We start from the raw sequence: 23,434 nt of genomic DNA on the forward strand, positions 1-23,434 counted from the left end.
TATTTTATGTCAAGGTTAGTGCTTTTCAACCCATACAGAACTATGAGAAATGAGAAATGTGCTCCTTCAACTCCAAATAATACTGGTTCACAGAATAAAGGAGGCTCCAAGATAAGCCTCCCCACCACCCCCACTCCCAGAAAATTCTGTGTGAAATCTAAGTGATATTGCCTGATTAAGTCACAATTAAAAGAAGTACACTGATTTCCTAAAAGACAAAACAAGGTTCATGTCTATTAACATAAACAAAATAAATAAAAAGTAAGCAGCAATGAAACTTTAAGCTTGAAGTTTGCATGAACATGCTCCTCGTTATTACCTGTTATCATTCCAAGTATTCAAAATCAGTAAATCCCAGTAGTCAGGAACACAGATTGTTCATGTAGGAACTTAAGGGCAGACCAGACAGCACTCCAAGCTTTTCAGTCACAGTTGTTAAGATTTTAGGTAGAACTTGCAAAACTGTTCTAGCTGTCTCTACCACGTGAACACAATCTGCTAGATATCTGATATCTGCCTTTCAATGAGCACACATGGGCAAGTTAATTTTGCAACAAATTCCTGTTACATCTCAAATTCCAGGCCTGGGGGAAAATTCAGGCCATAGAACAGGTTAGGAACAAAGTTCTGCCCTAGAGTCAACAGCCTTTGGCACACCTCTTCCCAGTGTAATCATACTGATCCAGCCCTGCTTGAAGGTAAAATAAACCATTACCCTAGCATTCAAACAACTGATTCAAATTCTATCTACATGTGCACCAAAAGTGACAGAATTACACAAAAATTGAGTTTTCATATTTAATTTGAATATTTTCTCACTGGTGTGCATTTCACTCATTAATTTAATTTGAATTAGTTCTCCTTTAGAAGTATTACCTATTTTATAGAAAACTGTAATTCATAAATGCATATGCATCATTAGAAAAGTAAACTTTTTAATATGCATAAGCATGCACTTCTTGAGTCATTCTGCTGTGTGCTGTGAATTCATGGAAATCTTAAATGGAGATCAAGCAGGAAGAGAAAAAACTATGTAATCAAGTGTTATCAAATGTGTATGCTGTTTTCGTTGTAGTTCCAAGGATGTGATTGGGTATTAACCTTAAATAAGGACAGTGACACATTAAAATTACACAAACATCAATTATTTTCTGGTAAATAAAAACAGAATTGCTGACTGCTCACAGTACTGGACACACAGCTGTAGTGGGCTAGTGCTGGCCAGACACCAGGCAGCCACCAAAGCCCCTCACTCACTCTCCTCTGCACCTGGACACGGGAGAGAAAATATAGTGAAAGATTCGTGGACTGAGATAAAGAGCATGGGAGATCATTCATCAAATACCATGATGGGCAAAACAGGCTCAACCTAGAGATATTAATTACATTTATTACTTTACAAAATTAGAGCAGGACAATGAGAAGCAAAATAAACCCTTAAAAACACCTCCCCCTCACCCCTCCCTCCTTCCCAGCTCCACCTCCTACCCCAAAGCACAAGGAGAGAGGGAAGGGGTCACACATTCTAACCTCATCCAGGGATAGCAAAAGCAGTTTTGACAGTTTTGAGGGCAACTGATGTTCTCAGGTAATGCTGGTTCTTGGTTCATTGGCAGTATTTGGGATCAGTGTCTTTTCAAGCCAGAGGCCCTTGGTATCTAATGGAGCCTCTTGTCTGGTGTCAGTTCATGACCTGTGGTTTCTCCACTGCTCAGAAGAGGAGTCCTTCCCTGCTGCACCCTGGGGTCCCTCCCATGGGACACAGCTCTCCATGAACTCCTCCAGGGTGGGTCCCTCCCAGGGCAGCAGTCCTCCCCAAACTGCTCCTGGGGTGCAGCCCCTCAAGGAGAGCTGCTCCAGCCTGGGGCAGGGCCCCTCTCTCCACGGGGTCACAGCCTCCTCTCAGGCATCCTCTGCTCCAGCCTGGGCTGCTCCAGGGGCTGCAGGTGGATCTCTGCACCTGGAACATCTCCTGCCCCTCCTTCTTCACTGACTTCAGTGTCCACAGGGTTTTTCTTCTCACACGTTCTCACTCTGCTCTTCTCTGGCTGCAATTACAACTGCACAATTTGTTATCACCATTTCTGGTTGGCCCAGCCTTTGCCAGTGGCACATCCATCTCTGGAGCCAACAGGGATTGGTTCTCCCAAACATGAAGGAAGCTTCTCAGAGAAGCCACCCCTGCAGCCCTGATGCTACCAAAAACCAGGCCATGTAAATCCTTAAGAAGTTATGTAACTCTGAAATGAGATTTTAAAATGAAATTGTTTGAAAAATATTGCATGGACAATCCTGAAAATGTCCTCCTTCTCTGTCTTCAGTAATCAAGCCTATTCAGCAAGACAGTTTAAAAGAACTTCAACACAGAGAGGCTTATTTTGAAAGTCACTATTATTAGAAGTTACCAGGAGAACAGGTCATGTCTTCCAATTTCACAACTGTGACAATTTGTTGTGATGGGTGTCAGTAATTCCTATTTGTTGCAATCATCCCTGTAACACCATTACTTTTGTTCTCTTCTAAACAGGTGTCTTTTTTCTTAGTAAAAGTAGCGAACAGTGTATCCATCATTCCCAAAACTTCTAGTAGTTCTTCTTGATAGTCAATTTCTTTTCCGATAGCTTCCTGGAGTTTCAAGAACTGTTTATCAACTATTGCTGACTGCCCGACCACAGGCTGATAAATGTCTGTAAAGAAAAGTATCAGTTAAGAATCCACAGATATATAAAAAGGCAAAAAAATTATCAGCTAGTTAAGAGATACACTTAAGGACTCTAGCACAAGTCAAACATTCTAAAAAAACAAGACAACTTTAATATTGTCTGTTCTGAAAGCAGTGGTTGTATGTACTAACAGCAGCAGCATGTCAAACTAACAGAAACAGAAGTTTTTATGACTTTAAACACCATTTTTACCTCATTGAATAGGAGGAAGGTATTTGTACTATGCAAACATGGATACATGATGTATCAAAGGTACTTAGAGATCACAAGGAGCTTCCAGCAGCCTGTGAAAACTGAATTCTGTCTACGGTAAAGTTATCTGGAAATCTCTCTTTGTTGGATCATTCTCTTGACACTAAGTCCACACATATAAACAAAGCCATAAAGGCTTTGTAGCACTCTCAATCTTATTTGCAAGCTAGCTATACAGTTTTGAGAATGTATTGCCTTACCAGTGAGCATATCAGCAACAGTCACCAGGACAGGAGTAAATCTAGGCTCAATCACACGCCTGCAAAATTAGAAGACATTCCAATTTCACTGGCAATTTCAATTGCCAACTGCACCCCACCACCAACAAGCAGCTTTCTCACACAGGCATACAGACAAATTTTTCTTGAGACATCACACAACAGCAGTCAGAGATGCAAGTCAAAAAAACCCACATATGTGGTATTTACCCTCTTCCTTTCAGGAAGGCAGTGGGGGTTGGAGAAGTGTCAAAAAGCCTTGACTATATAAAAACACAAGTTTCATCAATGAGACAAAAAGTGACAGACGAAGGGTAAAGTGTTTGGCAAAGAAGTAGAATATCTCATACTGTCAGCAAAACTGCTGTGCTAACAGGTAAACTGTTTCAAACCTATCCCAAAACCTTGGAGTCAGAATGGAGAAGGCATGTGAGATGTCAGAGGAGTACCAGTGCTCTACCCTGAAAGCCTGGGGCACATTATTAGGAAACAGAAGTGTCCAAACAGCCAGAGGGAACTCATGTTAAAAGAATACCTTGCCACAAAGGTAAGCAGGAGATTAACTTGCTTCTCATCTCGGCCTGCAAGCGCACTCCTCAGCGTTCCTCTGCGATGCAGCTCCTGCATGACTGCAACCGTGACCTCCGGAGTGTGCAGCATGATGGGTGGCTGGACACACACAAAAAGAGTTCAGAAACAACAGCAAAGATGTTCAGAGCAACATCTTTACACACAACACAGGGCTGGTGTCAGCAAACAGAACCCAACTGAGATTCCTCTCTAGTTATACAGTAAAATATAATCAGGATGACATACAGGAAAAATTAACATCAGGTGACAGCACAAAACCCTGAGGGGAAGAAAAAGCAATGCCTCACCTCCAATACTGCATCAAGAGCCTTGGAAGACTGAAAGCTCCTCAGCAGCTTATCATATTTTCTCAAAACACGTTTCACAGGTTTACTGACACAGAAATCTTCCTAGAATTCAATAAAAGAGTTCAGAGTAAGACAAATGCACAAACACATAATGCATTAGATATATTACCATTAATAATTTTATATATTCCCTCCCTTCCCTTTCTCCAATTTAGCACATTCCAAGAAACCAATTTTTTCAGAAATGTTTCAGCATGTATTTTCTCACCACATCATACCTGTTTTGGCATGTAGGTTCTTCCTTTCACATAGGTTCTATATGCTGGTTGTCTCTTCTTTGGAGAGTTTTCATTCTTTTCTTCTGGTTTTCTGTGTTTAACATTTAGCACTCCGTTGGTCATGCCTACAACTATGGTTTCGTCTTCAGGCTAGCACAAAGAAATCACAGAGTTAGGACACAGTGTTTAATTTTTGCTCTATCATACACATTTTTATATTTTTCTGCCTCAGGATAAGGTTGAAGTCACAGTATCATAGATGACTTAAGGTGGAAAGCACCTCTTTGAGGTTCTGTGATTGAATGCTTTGTTCTAAGCAGGGACAGCTTCATAACGCTCTGCTCATAAAGGAACATCATAGACTGACTAGTGAACCAAGCTCAGTTATGGATTAACACACGTCTGTAACTATAAGGTTTTGTTTTTTTCAATGGCATACAAGTGCCTTTGGCTACTAGGTACCTTACAGCAGGAATGAATCTGTGAGAAAACAGGGAACAGCAGGACTTTGAGAATCAACTGAAAGTTGCTCAAAACACCAGCCACTGGTATATGTAATTTCACTTATACAATGAACTGGGTAAAACATTCACCCAGGAAACTGCGGATGCCCCATCTCTTGAAGTGTTCAAGGCCAGACTGGATGGGGCTTTGAGCAACCTGGTCCAGCATTTTCCTGGCCCAGGGCAGGGGGGCTGAAACTAAATGACCTTTAATATCCCTTCCAACCCAAGCCATTCCACAATTATTCCATTATTCCATGATATGATAGAAGCCTACAGAATTATGACAGGGATAGATGGAGATCAGCTGGTGAATGGCCTATTTAAGGGCATGAATTGATGTTTATGAAGATTCAGGTGGAACGATAGGAAGCAATTCTTCACACTAGTATCAGAAATGTGGAACTCCTTGTCAAGGAATCTAGGCAAAGTTTAAAGTTTAATCAAGCTCAAGAAGAGACTGAACAGGCTCATGCAAAAGAAATTCATTAAATTACACCTGAACTACACTCCGATGAGTTCATTTCTCATCTGAATATGGAATTTGGGAGAATAGCAACACACTTGCCGTGGGTTTAGTTTTCTATGTGCATTTACTTATGGCTGGCTATAGTTGGAAGCAGCATCTGGAATTAGACCCACTTTTGGTTTGACTCAGTAAAGGCATTATAATGTTCTCATATAACCATTTAAAATTCAAAAGGTTTAGTCAACAGGAAACAAGATTATGTTTCAAAAGATGTATTACACACACCCTAGAGATGCTAAACTACAGATATTGCATAATTTGCAGATGCCACAGGGTCTTGAGTCTGTACTCTTTATTTCAAAAGAAAAAAATTCCAGGTTTATTTTAGCTCAGCTCCCTAGGTAATATGGTAGGAAATAAAAACACTCCCCACACACACTTCCCTCTACATTCAAGCAGAGCAGGAAAACAGTGAAGTAGCAAAGGTGGTAAAGATGCCTCACAGGCCCATTCACTCATCCTTCAGAGGCTACATAGGGGGGTACTATATGACAACAGCATTGTTTAAAAACTGGTGTTTGCCTACAAATTCATGGCTAGCAGGTCACTTATCCACTGGAAATCAAGTTACTTCTGAGAAGTAAGAGTCTCTGCTGTCTGCTTCCAAGCCATGCCTTGACAAACAAATTTGTTAATGCTCACACTCTTCTTCTTCCCTCATCAGACCAACCTGACACCACCAACTTTTAAAGCAAGTTCACACCCTGTTCTACATTTCTCAACAAATTAACTACCTTTTTTTTTAATTGCTGCCATGCAAAAGAACTTACAGCATTCCTGAAAGTCAAAAGGTGACTACAATCTTCCTAAAGTCAAAGGACCTCCTTTCTAAAGTGTGTGCTTTCCCTATGGTGTACACTGTCATTCATAAACACAACATTTTGTACTGATCTGGTCAGGTAACATGGTTTTGAATCTATTACGTTTAAAACCTCTTGGTGTTTGCTACTCAGCAGAAACATATTCCATCACTCTACTTTGCATGTACAGCACCCTTCTGGAACACCCAATAGTTGTGAAAACAACAATTATTTACTTTAGTGACTTAAAAGGTATCAGAAATTCCTTTTTTTAGGAAGACTTCTAATGCACTTACTGACAATGCCAGACTGAGGATGGATGTTGCATAGTTGAAGCTGTGGACTACTTTGTAGGATGTAGTGCTGTAAATCTTCACATGCCTACACAAAAGAGTAAAGACAAAAACATTGTTAGTAAAGCTTTACTCTAGTACTTTACAGGAACTTCATCACTCTCATCTTCTACAGATCATTTAAGGAAACTGAATATTCATGCAATAATTGTATTATATAATATATATTATACATATGTATGTGTATTATAATATATATAACAAATAATATATATATATTATATGATATATAATAATAAATAAAAACCTCAGACTACCACTGAGCTTCTCAAGTATTACTCCTGCAACAATAATGTTCTGTTAAAAGGTGTCCACAAGTCAAGTCAGGATTGCTCTTGCCCCAAAAAGAGGTGAAAATGGGTCAAGAACAGAAGAAGAAATTGAAGGCAGTTGTAGTGACTATCTGACTTCAGAAATGCCTATTAGGAAAACACTAAGAAAGCATCTTTTCCAATTTGCTCTTGAATTTTAAATACAAGATCTACTAGCAATTTCTGGGAGTAAATCCACAGATATTCTTGTATCCAGGTGCCCCTCAAGGATTTGGTTGAATGTATTAAATATTTAATGAATGGGAAAACGAAATATTATCTTAGAAGGATAAAATTCAGTGTTATGTAATCATAAAGCCTGAGCTAGCCTAGGAAATACAGGAGGGAGGAGGAAAACAGACCCACTGTCATTTCAGATCACTTGGTATTTCTGATGTCTCAGAGACAAGACACCAAGTGCCAGCACTCATCAACTGAAACCAAACAAAAAAGCAAAGAGGTCATGCTCACAAACACTCTGGGGTACAAGAAGCAACAGCAGAGAGACACAAACCCCAGGCTTTTAAGAAGTGAATACTAATACACTTTTAGCTATTCAAACTGTATTAAAGTAAAGAATAGTTAATTTACACAGACTGGAAAGGTCAATTTAGAGGTTTAGAAAACTGAACACTCATTCAGAAGTTCCCCATATGCACTCCTAAATGACACACACAATCCTTATTGATATTCAGACTGGTGAGAGGAAAAGGTTAAGGTGTTTTATAGAAACCTAGTACAGTTTGAACTGGAAGGAACCTTTCAAAGCTCATTTAGTCCAAGGCCCCTGCAAAAGCAGGGACAGCCTTGCAGTAGGTACCTTGGGCCCAAAACATATTCTCAGATAAAGCCCAAAACCCACACACAGGTTACCAGAGAGGTGAAATAATACCTTTCAAAGAAAAAAGGTCCTAAAGAATGCAAACATAAGGAAGCCACAAAATATACCAACCTGTCCAGGGATCCTGACAATAACCTTTGTCCAGAGCTGTTCAGGCACAAACAAGTTACAGTTTTATGGTGATTTTTAAGTGACACTAGTAACTGTCCACCTTTTAGTACATCCCAAACTTTGACATATCGACCTCCTGTGAAGAGGAAACACACAAAACAGTCTTAAACATGTACACATTTATGCTTCTTTGAAAAAGTGTTCACAGAGTGATGCAGCTCCCTCACAGGTACCTTTACCTCCTAACAGTTTCCTGTACCTACTCACCATCCCCTTCCATCCTATCTCCTGGCACAAGCCTGCTCTTTTTTTAGGCCATTCTGAATGGAGCTGAATGATTCAATCATTTTCCAACCATATTCACTACAAAAAAAAAAGTCTATAAACTATGAAATTACATACTTCTGATGCAATGGCAACAAGAGACTAAAAATGCTTGTCAACACAAACAGGAAGACACAGTTCCATCTTTTCAAAACCTAAGTATATAAATTCCTTCACTTTAGAAGTAGGCCAGTTAGAGTCTGCATTTTGTTATTAAAAATAACTTCGGGAGTGGGGAAGTAGCAACTACAAGAATATCAAAACAAAATGGAAAGATCCTACTTGTATCTGCTCCATAGACACAGGTTCCTACAGAAGATATTTAGTTGGATTCTCTACAGAGAAATCCAACTATTACATCACTTACCAATTCATCATCAAGCTTGAACACCACACAAAAACTAAGCAGCTGAAGTATTTCTCAAATGAGGACCACAGAAAAGACATTTATCTGAGTTTACAGAATTACCTGCAGATACTAGAAGTCCACCAGATGGAAACAGGAGCACGCTCTCCACAGGATGGCCGTGCTCTATTGTCATGACACTGCTCTTGTTTCGTGCATCAAACAGTTTCACAGTGTGATCATAGGAACCTGCAAACACCAGCACAAATCAGCTGCATAATTTCAGCTAGTTCAGGAATTCAAACAGCCATGTCCTACCATCTAAAAGAGTTCCTGCCTCACAGTAACAGTTTAGTTTTAGCCATACATGTAAAAACACCTTGTGATTTACCTTGGTTAATTTACAGCCTTGAGGCAACTAGCCCTAGCTGCATGTCAGTCTGTAAAAGTAATCTGTTTCAATTTCATTTCACTTCCATTAATCAAGTCTATTTATTACAATAAACATCAAGCAGCCTGATAAAACCTAGCCTGTTGTGCCTCTTGAAAAAAGGAATACTAGGGCTTTTTCACAGTTTTCCACAGTTTGATACAAAGCTGCTGCTAGGAAAACCAAAACCAACAAGACCTCATGTTTTTGAGTCTGCCAGTTATGGGCTGTACAGACTGGTGTCCTGCTCCAACATTTCAATCACTTCCAGCCAAAGGATACACTCACAGTACTTTCTTTCAAAAGCTTGTTAACCCTAACAGGCTAAATCAAAAAGATGTTAAAACTCAGCTCCTGCAGTTTCCCCTAAATCAGTGTCAAGCTCAAAAAAGCAAGCAAAAAAAGGAAAGAACACAGTAGGCATTGCACAGGCAGACTGATCCTTCATGATTAAAACACAATAAACATGATCCTACTGTATCGAAAACTATCTTTAATTCAATCCCCAAAAAAGTACAAATAACAAATAAACCCAAACCTGTTATGAAGACATCTGCATTCACTTTACTTGCACAGCCACACCTCACATAGTCAGTATGCTCACTGTAGGAGATGATTTCTGTGGCACTTGGAATATCCCACAAATTCGATGAATAATCATCACCACCAGAAAATATTCGGTATTTATCGGACAGGAAGCCCACCACATGAACTGGTCTACAAAACAAAGTCCCCAACACCCAAGGTTAAAACATACCCATGTTTCAAGAAGAGTTAGTCTGTATGACAAGTTTATTAAGGACTCTAACCTAGAAGTGCAGTGTTTAACATCAGAACTTAAAAGCCTCACTTTGTAACAGCAAATTTCAAGTACGGCTGCTTTGAAGAATCTTCTTGTCCTTTAAAATCACTATTGAAGTCTTCATATCACTCTAATATCCCAACAGATGCTGGCAGAACACACAGGTATGCAAATGCAGGTGTGCACAGGTATGCAGTTAACCACTAGAATGTGACACCCAGTTTGCAAACAGACCTCAAACAGGAACCCTCTCAAGGCCAGTCTGGGTTTTGTTCTACACAGATAAAACACACACTGACCTTTCACAGCACAGAAGACTGTAGAAGCATTGTTTTCTCCTCACTGATACATCATAACTCCTAATTGCTTCCCCACCCTGCCATTATGCCCTTTTTCTGTTTTGTTTTTGGAGCTTTTTCTTAAGGAATTCCTGCTCTTCCTGGCATGTCTTTTCATTGCTTTTGTTTAGACACATTTTAAAACTCTTTTCCTACCAGCATCAGATAAAACATGCTTATCACAAGACTGTATCTACATGTATTAAGAGACACCTACGTGAAACAGAAAATGTATTTACTCCTCTACATACTTGATTTATATTAAGGGGTTTTTTTAAAACTCACTCCCATTTTTAATTTGAAACGTGTTTTCCAGTAAGATCTACAGGAGACAGTCGAAAGCAACGTAAATCAGTATTATTCAGATTTTCAGCAACATGTGAGGAAGACATACAATCACAAGTTAATATAAATACTGTATGCTGCTGAGACACTTGAACAGAGAAGCTGGGGATGCCCTTTCCTTGGCAGCATGCAACGCTGGGCTGAAAACAGGGCGCTGAACAACCTGTTCCAGCAGCAAATGTCCCCGCCCCGTGGCAGGGAACAAGACACCCTTTAAGGTGCACACACAGCAGAGCAGCTGGGGCATGCAGAGGGAGCAGGGCGGCTCTGCCTTACTTGGAATGCCCCTCGAACTGCCTCAGCGGCGCCTTGCCGCCCACGTCGAAGAGGCAGACGCTGCCGTCCTCGCTGCCCGCGGCCAGCAGGCGCCCGTCGTCCCGGTAGGTGGCACCGTAGGCGGCGTCCCGGAACCGCGAGAAGGTCTTGATGGGCTCCTGCGAGTAGCGGCCGTAGATGTGGACCTGACAAAAGAAAAAGGCACAAGAGGGCGTTGCTGTGTAGAACCGACCCAGGAGAGAAAGAGCAGTGGTCTCAGAAAAGGCACTCACCCGCGAGGATGCCGTGACGGCGTAGTTGTACGGCGGGGTCGGGGAGAAGTCAATTTTATTTATTGCGCCGAATTCCTTTATCTGAACAGGTGTCTAGAACAACCGTAACAAAGATCATTAAATCCACACGTGCACACCAGCAAGTATGACAACAGCAAAATAAAAGCCATTCTTTCTGCAAAGAACTCAAGATTCCATTAGGATGGAATGGAATTCCATTTAGATACAATGATAGCGAGTTTCATTCATAACAGGCTACTCCTGCTCTTCTAAATTTTCTCCAATTCACTCATTACAACTGACCCATTAATTACGTGTTTTGAGGTTAAAAACTAACTCATGCGTGTTAAAAAAATAATAATAATTGCACGACAGCAGTAATAACAGGCATTCTGGGGCAGTAACTGCGACTGTGGGGCCGCTGCCTCCTACCTTGTATCCCCGCCAGTACAGCGTGTCCTGCGTGATCCTCTCGCCGAGCTTGGGGCACGCCGGCACCGCCACCGGCTTGTACGCGGCCATGACGCACGGGGCGCTGGCCGGGCCGGGCGGGGGAGAGGCGGGAGAGGCTCAGGACGGGCCGAAGGGCGTGGGAAGGGCCCGGGGCTCGGGAAGGGCTCGGGGCGCACACGGGACACGCCGCGCTACGGCGATGGCGGCACCGCGCCGGCCGTGAGGGGAGCGCGAGCTCTCCGGCAGTGCGTCATCAGAGCGCGCCTTGCGCCGGCCAATGGGCGGGGCGGCCCGGCGCCACTTCCGGCGGCGGCGGCTGAGGGCCGGGGCGAGGCCGGGCCCGGGCGGTGCCGCCCTCGGGGCTCCCCTCACGGACTGACCGCAGCGAGAGCGGACGGCTCCCGGCGTGCCGGGAGCTGCGCGGAGCGCGGCCCCGCCCGAGGCTTTCCGCGGTACTGCTGTGAGCAAGCCATGGCTATTCTGGGGTTACCTTTATCGCTTTGAAAAGGATTTGGGTTTTTTTTGTTTGCTTTTTGGAGTTTGTTTGTTTGTTTGGGTTGGGTTTTTTTTTGGTTTTTGTTGGGTTTTTTTTCTTTTTATGTTTTTTTTTGGGTTTTTTTGTTTGTTTGGGGTTTTGGGGGGTTTTTTGGCGGTTGTGGTTTTTTGTGATTTTTTGGTGGGTTTTTGTTGGTTTTGGGGGGGGGTTTGTTGTGTTTTTGGTTTTGTTTTTCTTTTTGTTTTTTGTGGGGTTTTTTGTGTTTTTTGTTTGGTATTTTTGTTGGGGTTTTTTTGTGGGTTTTGTTTGGGGTTTTTTTTGTTGTTTGTTTTTTGTTTTGGTTTTTTGTGGGTTTTATTGTGTTTTTTGTTTGTTGTTTGTTTTGGCTTGTTTTGTTTTTTCTCCTGCGTACGTGGCAGAATCGATTTATTTTATTCCAGTTGCAAAAGGAGCTTAAAGTCGCTTCAGCTTTTCCCTCAAGTCTAATGCGTCTGGGAAATAAAGTCACTTTCTTTATAGTTTGTTAAAGTCACATCTTCTTATAGTTTGTTCCTGGCTTGTTATAAACCTAGCTGGTTGTTGCGTGGGGTTTTTTGTTGCAAATAGGCAAATATTCTGAAGCGAATATTCAAATATTCATTTCGCAGGGATGAAGCTCCTGCTGGCTTAACAACGGAATTTGGTTTAAACATCCAGGTGCTGCAACATCAGTGGAGATTTTGGTTACTGACTGTGACCAGACTAACTCGGGGTGACAGCAACAAGGTTGATATTTCACCAGTGTTTTTGACTGACAAAACTGAACGGCACAAGCTTAAATAAACGTGGATGTGTTCTTGTGTGTTGTTTTATCAGTGTTCTTAACCTGTGTCACGTCTGCTCAGTTCCAGGTTGTCCAGAACTCTTGGCTGGGCTGGCTGGAATTGCTCCTGGCTGGAAACAATGAAGCAGCATCCTGCCTGAAACTTGGGGAGTGAAATCATGGCATCTTCAGCAAACCTGGATGTGGGGGCCCAGCTGATTGTGGAAGAGTGCACCACCAGCTACAGCCTTCCCCCCATGCCAGATATCAAAGTGGAGCACCAGCTTGACACCAGCACGGAGGAGGGCCCAGCCCAGAGTGTCACCATGGGGATGAAGTTCATCTTGCCCAACAGATTTGATATGAACGTCTGCTCACGATTTGTGAAGTCTTTGAACGAGGAGGACAGTAAAAATATCCAAGATCAAGTCAACTCTGACCTTGAAGTCGCATCTGTCTTATTTAAAGGTTGAATTTATGGTACAAAATGTTGTCTGTGGACTGTTTCATCCTGTTAAATTATTATGTTTTCTAAAAAAAATAGTTTCTGTTTTATATGTGTATTGATAAGTTTTTAAAATGTGTTCCTCTAACGTTTTTAGTATATGCTTAATGGATTATTAATGTAAAAAATTTTCTCCAAGATTAATTTTTCTACATTTTAAATATCTATATGAACTGAAAAATCAGTGGCACAAGTAGATCTCTTAGGTTAGTAAGAGCTGATGCTAATTAGGAAAACAAGCTGCATCTGTGTGGCATGTCCTGCAGCAGTATGCCTCTTCAAAAGAAACACAAAACACTGCTGAAAGCTCTCTGTGATCAGCTTCAGTAGCTTTTAGCAGCTTGTATCTTTGCACGAGGGTGGTGAAAGGTAAGGTGGGCCAGGTGTGTGTTGTCACTGTGGCTCTGCAAAGCCTCTGGTCCTAGCAGTGGCCTTGCCACTGTAGCTCCACCCTGCTTGAAAGCAAAGGCTGCTCAGGGTCTGGATCCCTGCAGCTAATCCAGCCTTGGCTGGGCAGCTTCCTCAGAACTGATCCGTGCTTTTTCACAGCTAAGGATACTCATACAGAGCAAAAACTTCCATCCACCTCCTCTTAACCATTGTGGTGCCCAGCACTGGCTGTGGTATTTCACACTGCTGTGTCTTTTCATGAGGTTCATGTGACCCATTTCCTGTAACAAATGCAAAGGCCTGCTTTGAGTTTTGATGGTTTCACTGGCTCGTGTTGTTTGGCTGCAGTTCAGCCATTGTAGTTTTCCTTTGATTCACCAGCAGAGCCAGAGTGGCAGATTTACACCCATCAGCAATAGGGCTGTTTTCTGAGGTGACATTTGTAAATCCCTTAGAAAATCCAGGGACCACAGGTCACAATCTGTGGTACAGCTCTTAATTCAATAGCCAGTTGTAGCTGTTTGACTGGCAAACAACACATAATTTTGTTTTTTGTTACACTCTACTTCTTTTAATTAGTGCTCTCCCTGAATTTGTGCTTGCATTTATGAACACAGAGTTCTCTGTGGTGTTAATTTAGTGTGTGTGTTAATTAGCTTCTAGTCATTAATTACTGGTGCACACTGGTGTCAAATCAATTAAGCCAATATGGAGTTTAGTCCTGCAATGTGTCTTTCCAGTACTCAATCTCAAAACCAAAAGCTACTTCTGAGCATTAGAAGTCAAGACAACATATAAATATAATCTGTACTAAAATGCCATGAGTTTCTAAGAGAAAGCAGGAAAAGTTAGCATGGAGGAACACACCAGCAGGGAATGACTTCCTGAATTCTAACGCTGTTGCATTTTATGTAAGTTAGTGTGGAACCTGTCTTCCTGCTGGATGAGTGTTCATCAGGCATTCCTAAGGCTGTTAAAATGTTATCCAGGAGTGGGAGGAGCCCTGGGGAAGAAAGCTGTGCACGGATTAGGGGGCAGGCAGAGGCTGAGCAGGTGCCTGAGTGCAGGTCTGACCAGAGCTGCATCACGAGGAGCGTGTCTCTAAGAAGGGGACAAGCAGAACCTTCTTAGTGATAAATCCATGCCAGGCATCTTGAAAAATCTGGACAAAGTCTTTCCTCATTTAGGCACTAACTTGTCTCTGGGCTGTCACCCAATTATGCCATACTGAACGTGTGAAGTAGTGTAACTGTTTCATGCTAGAAATTAATGCAGCTCTTTATTCAGCTTCCACAATGCACAGTGGGAAAAGCACGTCACAAAGCTTTCTTAACATGGATTTTAAAGGTCTTTTGATAACTGGTGCTTTACAGTTTGACTTAGAATCTATGGCTTCCTTTTAATGCTCTTATTAGAACTGAAACACTCTCTGTTTTTTGTTCAATGTAGCTGAATGCAACAGCCACACTTCTCCTTCCCCTGGTATCCAAGTAAGACATGTTTATACTCCATCAACTACTAAACATTTCTCACCAATAAAACAATCAACTACACTAACTAACAAACACAGGGGAAATGAAGTCTCTACAACACCTCTACTTGTAAACTGTAAGTATCATTTTGCCTTACTATTAATAATTATTTTGTGAACTCTGTGCTGGATGCTTCACAGATTTATTCAGGTTTTTTTCTTAGGTGTTGCAATGAACGTTAATGTAGGAAGTAAACACTGAAATTCTCTCATTTCACATTGATCCTACCATAAAATAGTCATCCACCTGATGTATGGAATTCATGACTGAACTTTATTTTCCAGAAAGAAAAAAGAAACAGAAAACCCCTTACCTATACTTTTTAAATCAAGAATTAGATTCTGAGTTGTAAGCTAATGTACTTCATGCCCATGCTTTCAGAACTTGTGCATCTTAAAGTCAGATGATTGGTAAATGCTGCAGGATACTTCAGATGTAATGTAAATACAGAATACTGCAAATGTCATGATTGTCACAGATCTTGAAAACCAAGGAAGCATCATTACTGGTGGGGTTTTTTTCTGAATTGTCAAGCATTTCCTTTATTAATCAATTTGCTGTGATTTTTCAGTAAATTATTTTCTCTATAAATTACAAGTCAATTTTTTTAAAGAAAAATGCTATTTGCATGGAAAAATTAATTGGGAGCTGCATTGTAGGCCACTGGAAAAAATACCCCATCTTTCTGAACAAACTAAACTTTCAAGTGGTGGCTTGGAAGAGGACAGTGAACATTTACAGTTAATGCTATCATTTGCTAATTTTGTTACTACAGCATGTGGATAATTTATTACTATTAGCCTCCTGAGCACCTTTCAGACGTGCTCCAAGTTACAATTATCAAAACCATGCACCCAGCAGTTTTCTGTGGGATCGGAGATTATTTCTTCATAATCTCTGAAATAACAAAAAGAAAATCCCAATAATTTTTGTTTCCCCTCTGTATGTGAAGTTGTGTGTAGTTTTGTAATGTCTGATCTATTCCACATTGTAGTGAGTGAGAGTCACACCGGAGGCTTTCTTTGTTGAGTAGCAGAATGGGTCTTCTGGTGATTCAAGTGTGGTTTTTAAATTAAACATCCTTAATTTTTCAAAATGTGTTTATTTTCATTTGATAAATGGGTCTTAAATTAATCTTGGGTTACTGACCAAACAGCAGTGAGGAGAGCATGTTACTTTGTAAAGAGTCAGTGTGGGAAGTATCCTTGCTTTCAAGAATGGCTGCTTCACTGGTTTAAAGATGACCTAGATATATGAAATTCTTTGGAAAATTTTCAGATTTTAATCATCATTTAAGTTCAGAGCATAAGGTGAAATCACCTACACTCTCGATTCCAAGTTCTGTGCTGCTGAAGCCAATGGACGTGTTGTGCTCAGCTCCAGACAGAGCAGAATGAGAACTGGTGTATGTAACACACGCTTTTGCTTGCTTTTGCAGCTTTATCAGTTCATCAGCTGGCTGCTCAGGGAGAAATGTTATACCTGGCCACACGTATTGAACAAGGTGAGACAGAGGGAGCTTAAATGCCTACTTTTGTCTATGGGCCACTTATATGCTGTTGTGTTTGACCTTTCCCCCAAAGCTATAAAGTCTTTAATTCTGGTACAAATTGGAGGACATTTGAGGTATCTGTTCTTTGTAGATGTGGGCTGTTGTTTTGTATAAGTCTATTACTCACTCACTGTATGATTTGCATTTTAAATTAAAACATAACATTCAAGTAGGTAAATTGCTTCCTCTCCCTGCTCTCCAGCTATATAGACGATCCATAGAACTAAGAAAGGAATATGTTAGTTCTGTCACAGCAGTTTATTTTATTTTATTTTTAATTTATATTTGTCATTTAAAACATACTTGTGTTAATGGTGGTTTTCCAATTCTGTTTAATCAGTCAGCATAAGAACCTGCATGTTGCTAAGTTAAGCCATGGCCCACACCTGCAATGTGACAGTACCACACATTCTGAATAGTGTGGCATTTGTGTGTCCATAATACATGTACAAAACTTCAGCTCTACCTAACATACTTATGAATTTAGTAACATTAATAATGGTAATGTTAATGGTATGTTCTTACTGCACTAACATTAATCACTCATGCTTTCAGTGCATCCTTGTTAAAAGGTTTTCTGTAAAACAATGAGTCACTGAGTCTGAACACTTTGTAGTGAGCCATGTATATGAAAAGCAAATCAATTCTGGAGTGTCTGTAGCAGTTAAAATTTTTTTTTGGTGCTATGATATGCATGGGACCTTTAAAGTACTTAGATTTTAAAAAAAGATCCATCTAAAATATTTGTCAGCTAGTTGTTAAAAGAAGTTCTTTTTTTCTTCTTCCAACTGCACACTATGTAGACCTTAATTGTTTTCACAATTGATTACATGAACCTTATGGGCAGTGGAGTTGTTTTATCTATAGTGCTGTACAAGTTCATTCTTTACAAAACTGTGTGGCTCACTGTATTGAAAAAAACACAGTCTGCAGTCTAATGCAGGATGCACCTATTTTTTCAAACATCCTTTATCTTCTTTACAAAGGTGAAGCCCAGATTACAGACAACTTGTAATATTTCTGAGTAAAACAGAGTTTGATTTACAGAGCTTATAAACTCAAATTTTAAAATATTAAACTAAAGGCTGAAATTTTACTTTGGTCAGTTGTCTGTGTTTTTCTTTTCTTGGACCATAGAGTAGTATCTCCACCACTGGGAAAGAATTTTGTTTTTAAAGTTGAGAATGACTTTTTGGTCACACTGGTTCCTGTTGAATAAATGTTACCATCAACACATTTCACCAGCGATACAGTGCATTGTGAAAAGGATTACTAGGTTATGTATTTCTCTCTGAACAGAAAATTTAATCAATCATAAGGATGAAGAAGGATTTACTCCTCTGATGTGGGCTGCAGCTCATGGGCAGATAGCAGTAGTGGAATTTCTCCTCCAGAATGTAAGGAAAAAATCACAATTGATTTTGAATTCATTCACTCTTTAGTTTCTTTTGCCTTTGTAAGTTTGTCAATGCTGTTACAAGCTTAAAAATTTTAAAGTTCATGTCTATGTAAAACCTCAAATTTACCTTTTTTTTTTTTTTTTAATTGATACTTTATTTCAGGGTGCAGATCCTCAGATTCTGGGAAAGGGCCGAGAAAGTGCCCTCTCACTGGCCTGCAGTAAAGGATACACAGATATTGTCAAAATGCTGCTCGACTGTGGAGTTGATGTCAATGAGTATGACTGGGTAAGACTAGCTTGAATTTTGTCAGAGGGTGCTTTGGGCAGAAAATTGAAGCAGGACATAGCACTGGCCTGAGTTTAAAAATTGTTCTACCTCTTCTGAAATACCTGAGAGTTTCCAAACTTCCATAGGATGGGAGAAGTTGATGCTACCAGTTCTGGCTTCGTGGTAGAAAGAGAATGAGACTAATGCTGACTTTTTGTAGAAATGTGACCTTAGCATTTCGACAGTAGACAAAAGTGATGAAAGTTGTGAAGAAAACAGAACCTCATTTTTGTAAAACCCAGGAAGTCTCTTACTGGTGCATGGAAGCATATTCATGTGTGAAGGAATTACAGTTGTGGACTGCTTAATTAAGTGTCTGGGGCATTTTTCTGCTCTTGCAGAATGGAGGCACACCCTTGCTGTATGCAGTACATGGGAACCATGTGAAATGTGTAAAAGTTCTTCTCGGTAAGCAGACTGTCCAAACCTAATTACCAGTAATAATGTACAATCAGTTCTCATTGTCAGAAATACAAGATTCTGTTCCTGTTTTACCTAGAAAATGGTGCTGATCCAACTATCGAAACAGATGCTGGCTATAATTCCATGGATTTGGCTGTAGCCTTGGGCTATCGGAGTGGTGAGTATTGCAAAAGTAAACCCTTTTAAAAAAATTTAGCTTTTACAGCTCCTCATTTATGTAAAATGGCCTAGTAGAGGTTTTGCTGCTCTTAACATGTTACCTGTCCTGCAAGTCTTAATCGTAAATGCATCAGGCCAAAATGGGTAGGAGCTTCCATTCCTGTTTCAGAAAGTCAGGTATTTATTAAGAAAATGTCACTGACCTGGATCTGTATCACTGGACACAGATAATGATGTTTAGGGCTGATGAAGCCATGACAGGGGCTCAGACAAGGGGAGCTGAGCTGCTCCCTCACCCTGTACAAAGGGGTGTGTTACTGAACAGTGGCCTGCAGCCCTCCTGAACCCCTCCACCCTACTTGACTGGCATGATGTTACGTAGTTTGCAAAGCCTTCTTCAGTGAGATCAGCTCTAACTCTAGTTTGTCTTGGAGGCAGGCAGTAATCAGTGAATTATACTATCTGGCTTGATGATGGAAACCAGAGGCAAAGAAGGGATTCCTGGTTGGTTTTTTCCTTCATTGCTGCTACATTTTGAAAGCTGTGAAATGTCTGTCATTACAGAAATGAATGGAATCAAAAAGTAAGCCCAGCACTGTATGTGCAGCTTCTCTAAGCAGAGCCCTGTGATTATTAATGAGATAATGTCATAGTTTAACCCCAGGCAGCAGCCAAGCCCCACACAGCTGCTCACACACTCCCCCACTAGAGAGATCAGGGAGAGAATCAGGGAGAGAAGGGTGAAAGCTGGAGAACTCATGGGCTGAGGAAAAGACAGTTTAATATGGAAAGCAAAGGCAGTGCACACAAGCAAAGCAAAACAAGGAATTAATTCAGGGCTTCCCATGAGCAGGCAGGTGCTCAGGAGAGCTGGGCATGATGGGGCTTACTTGGCTAATGGTTACTTGGGAAGACAAATGTCTTCACCATAAATGTCCCTGCCTTTCCTGCTTCTTCTCCCCACTTTACACACTGAGCCTGGTGCCCCATGGTCTGGAACATCCCTTTGGTCACTTGGGGTCTCCTGTCCTGGCTGTGTCTCCTCCCAGGCACCTCCAGTCCCCTCCCCAGTGTGGCAGCACCAAAAGCAGAAAAGGCCTTGGCTCTGTGCAAGCCCTGCTCAGCAGCAACAAAAACATCTCTGTGTTATCAACTCTGTGTTCAGCACAAATCCAAAACACAGCCCCATGCCAGCCCCAGTGAAGAAAATTAACCCTACCCCAGCTGAAACCAGCACAGCACAACTTCACAGGAGCCTACATAGAAGACTGCTTCAAGAGCTCAATCTCAAAGTTTCACAGAAGTTTCTAATAAATGTTTTTGCCAACTTCCTCTTCATAGGGTAAAAATTTGCTTTCCATGTGCCATCATCCTATTCAAACCAAAGAACTGATGATGACCCCCAAAAATAGTGTTTGCCTAACAGGGTGTATTGATTTTGCATTATATAAGCCTTTCATTTTCTGAAGGAACGCTGACTTTATTCACAGAGTGAATTTTTACTTGTTTAGTTTTTATTAAATTATTGTATAATATTGGACAAGCAAGTATCTGCCTGAAAAAACAGTATAACCCTAAAAATATCAAAAAAATCAACACTACTTAACCTCATCTCTCTCTCTGCTTTAGTTCAGCAGGTCATTGAGTCTCATTTACTAAAGCTACTTCAGAGTATCAAGGAATAATGGTTGGCTCTTCTGCGGGTGCCACATCTTGGAGATTTGAATTGCTGTTTAGCACTAATCGGTGACGAGAGTTGGTTGTTTTGTAACTTTACCTCAGTGCAATTATCTGCTGGCTTTAGTTAAGCTTTTTTGTGTTCTTCCCCTTCTTTCACTGTTGTTGATACAAATGTGCTGTCATCCTTTTCTTAAATATATTTTATATAATTTTAAAAGAGTCAGTTGTGCATGAAAAGCTTTGTAAATAAACCCAGTTCTGACCATATAAATGTTTACACTGAGTAAAGTGGGTGGCACTATGCCAAGTGTCCTACTTCATCACATCATTGATACTTATCCACAGGAAGAAATGTGTTTAGATATTAAGGGATATCACCACAGAATGCAGATATCTGTATTGTTAATAATGCCAGAATGTGCACTGTGTATGAAGTTTTTGAGATCCCCAGTTAATATTTATCCTGGCTGGAGCCCCAGAACAGGGTTGATTTTTGCAATAGTGAGGAGGGGACTGGGACCCAGAGGTTATTCTGTATCACCTCACCTCATTGCTAAGAGAAGGAAAGGGTCCCTTCCAGGGAGAAGGAGTTCCAGTCAGGGTGGACTGGGTGCAGTGGGGTCGGTAGAGCTCTGCAGTGAGCAATTTTGTATGTGAATCACTCTCTTTTTTTGTACATTGATGCTGTTAATGTTTGTTTTCTTAACCCCATTGCTGTTTTCAGTAAATTTTTCTTACCTCAGCCTGTGATCTTTACCTTTTTTGCCTTGAATTCCCTTTGCATCTCTCCCCAGGTGAAAGCAGAGTGGGAGTGAGCAAGCAAGTGGCAGTGTGGTTGAAGCATCTCAGTGGGAGCACTAAACGGGGCAGTACCATTCCTAAACAACAGCAGTCTTGTTTGGCACCCACTGTGGGGCAGGAAGGATTGAGATTACAGATAAAACCAGAGGGGATTGGAAACAAATTTGATCTAAGCATTTGCTGTATTAGGTAGGAAGCCACTGGTCACAGTGTTGCTTCGTCTATGGGTGTGGGTGTTACACCTAACCTTTTATATTCCTGTATGTGCTCCTCCTTGATGCTGTTTTTCAGAGGAGGGAGAGCAATCAGGATTGTTCTTTAGCTGCACTGTGTGACATCATTTTAAGGCATGATAATAAGGGCAATGAGGGTCATTTGGGGTATGTATTCATCAGTGCTGCTCTGCTAGCCTTACCTCAGGCACTACGTTTGGGGACTCCATTAATAGTCATGTCCTATCTTGCAGGGGAGAACTGGAGAGGACGATTTTCCCCATCTTTTCACTCCTGTTAAAAGAGCTTTGGGAATTTCGAATTCCCTTTGGATGTTAAGAAGAGCATATTCTTGTTGCCAAGTCTGGCAGGTCTCCTGAGTGCATTCTACATCATGTTTAGATATTTCTAGGGAGGTTATTCAGACATCTGCCCTGAGGGTAGATAGTCATGAGTGGCATGGAATGTGGGAGAAAATGAGCCAGCTTTTGAAGGATTATTGTGCATCAGTGGTTTGGAAGTTCACCCGTGTCAGGAAAATCCACAAACGCCAGAGGTTTATGTCCAAAAAGGAAACAGAGGAGTCCTTCAACTTTATTCAATTAAAGGGAGAGAGTCCTCTGGGGCACATACCCACGGGGATTTCTCTTGGGGTTTTGGAGGGTGCAGCATCCTTTTATCCTAAATTCCTGGTCATTTCCCTCTTCATTTCCCCACTGGCTGAGGTACTAGGAAGGTACAGCCTTCCCAAACCACCTTCCCCATATGCTGCCTTGAGCCTGTCATTTTATCCCAAGGATCGGAGGGTTCACACTTGTCTATCCCAGGAACCAAGCTGGGCTCTGCAACAAACCTGCTGCCTTGAAGTTAGTAGAGACAGTGAGACCCATTTCAAAGATGTTATCACTCATATCTTCACTCATACCTTCAAATTATTTGTAAAGACATTAGCACACATCTTTCCTCTCACTCCTGAACAATTACAGGATAAAATGGCAGAATACGTGAAGGAAAACTGGGAGTTCCAGAGAAGTAGGAAGTTACACAGCATAGCCCTGGGTACTGTATCCTGGACACTGAACAGCATGCTTAGGGGAGAGGGAAGAACACAGACCATCAGACACTGTGGTCACTCAAACCAGCTGAACCTGAACCAGAGGAACAACCTCTGCTGGTAGTCTTGCAAAATATACCAAGTTTAAAATTTTTTATAACTTTAGTCAGGTTTGTTTGCCTTTGACCAGGGGAAACTGAAGTTTGTTTTCAGGGCATTGTCCCACTAGGTGAGGCCTGATGAGCTTAACATCTCAACAGACTGGGAGCAGCACAGAAGAGACACAAAAGATAACCAAGGAAAGCCAAGCCATCCAGGGCCTTAGTGGAAGATCAATTCCAAACATGGTCCATGACACCCGGTCTGGGAAAGCAGAGATAAGAATGAGGACCTAATTGGCATGGGAGGCAAAGATACCTGTAACCAATAAGAAACCAAATACTAAGAACTACGTAACTTAGAACCAATGAAAATTGAACCAATTAATCTCTATGGGGCTTGACTGCATAAAGCTTGTGAAAAATCCAGTAAATTTCATATGGCATGAAATGATTACCTCCGCACACCCAGGCTGTGTGTGGATGAGATTACTTCTGTTGCACATCCTGGCCAGAAGTAAAGTAATGCTTTATTATCTAACACTAAAAATTATGTTGGATAGTTTTCATTTTTCCTGCAGTTTCAGTGGCAGTAGTAGTTGCCCCTACACAGAAGA

General features: G+C 41.2%; 2 protein-coding genes across 6 annotated transcripts; one reads left to right on the forward strand and one right to left on the reverse strand.

The window, feature by feature from the left end:
* Positions 1–217: 217 nt before the first annotated feature.
* Positions 218–11,613, reverse strand: UTP15 (UTP15 small subunit processome component). Of its 2 annotated transcripts, XM_063422205.1 has the most exons (12): positions 11,363–11,610; positions 10,931–11,023; positions 10,659–10,843; positions 9,436–9,614; positions 8,591–8,716; positions 7,798–7,933; positions 6,478–6,562; positions 4,350–4,499; positions 4,072–4,173; positions 3,729–3,862; positions 3,176–3,234; positions 939–2,687 (listed from the first exon to the last, which is right to left on the reverse strand). In XM_063422205.1, the coding sequence occupies exons 1-12, from the start codon at positions 11,450–11,452 to the stop codon at positions 2,464–2,466; spliced, it is 1,563 nt and encodes a 520-aa protein (XP_063278275.1). In that variant the 5' UTR covers positions 11,453–11,610; the 3' UTR covers positions 939–2,463. The 2 variants fall into 2 exon arrangements, with proteins under 2 accessions (XP_063278274.1, XP_063278275.1); XM_063422204.1 differs by having other exon boundaries at positions 218–2,687; positions 10,659–11,023; positions 11,363–11,613.
* Positions 11,614–11,678: 65 nt separating this feature from the next.
* On the forward strand, positions 11,679–21,394 carry ANKRA2 (ankyrin repeat family A member 2). Of its 4 annotated transcripts, none has more exons than XM_063422207.1 (10): positions 11,679–11,843; positions 12,527–12,644; positions 12,764–13,149; positions 15,026–15,184; positions 16,547–16,612; positions 17,960–18,057; positions 18,223–18,348; positions 18,732–18,798; positions 18,890–18,970; positions 20,602–21,394. In XM_063422207.1, exons 3-10 carry the CDS (start codon positions 12,861–12,863, stop codon positions 20,655–20,657), a joined length of 942 nt encoding a protein of 313 aa, XP_063278277.1. In that variant the 5' UTR covers positions 11,679–11,843; positions 12,527–12,644; positions 12,764–12,860; the 3' UTR covers positions 20,658–21,394. The 4 variants fall into 4 exon arrangements, with proteins under 4 accessions (XP_063278277.1, XP_063278276.1, XP_063278279.1 ...); XM_063422209.1 differs by having other exon boundaries at positions 11,687–11,835; XM_063422206.1 differs by lacking the exon at positions 12,527–12,644 and having other exon boundaries at positions 11,680–11,843.
* The last annotated feature ends 2,040 nt before the right edge of the window (positions 21,395–23,434 follow it).

Source organism: Prinia subflava, chromosome Z (assembly GCF_021018805.1).
Source record: "Prinia subflava isolate CZ2003 ecotype Zambia chromosome Z, Cam_Psub_1.2, whole genome shotgun sequence".
Classification (NCBI taxonomy): domain Eukaryota; kingdom Metazoa; phylum Chordata; class Aves; order Passeriformes; family Cisticolidae; genus Prinia; species Prinia subflava.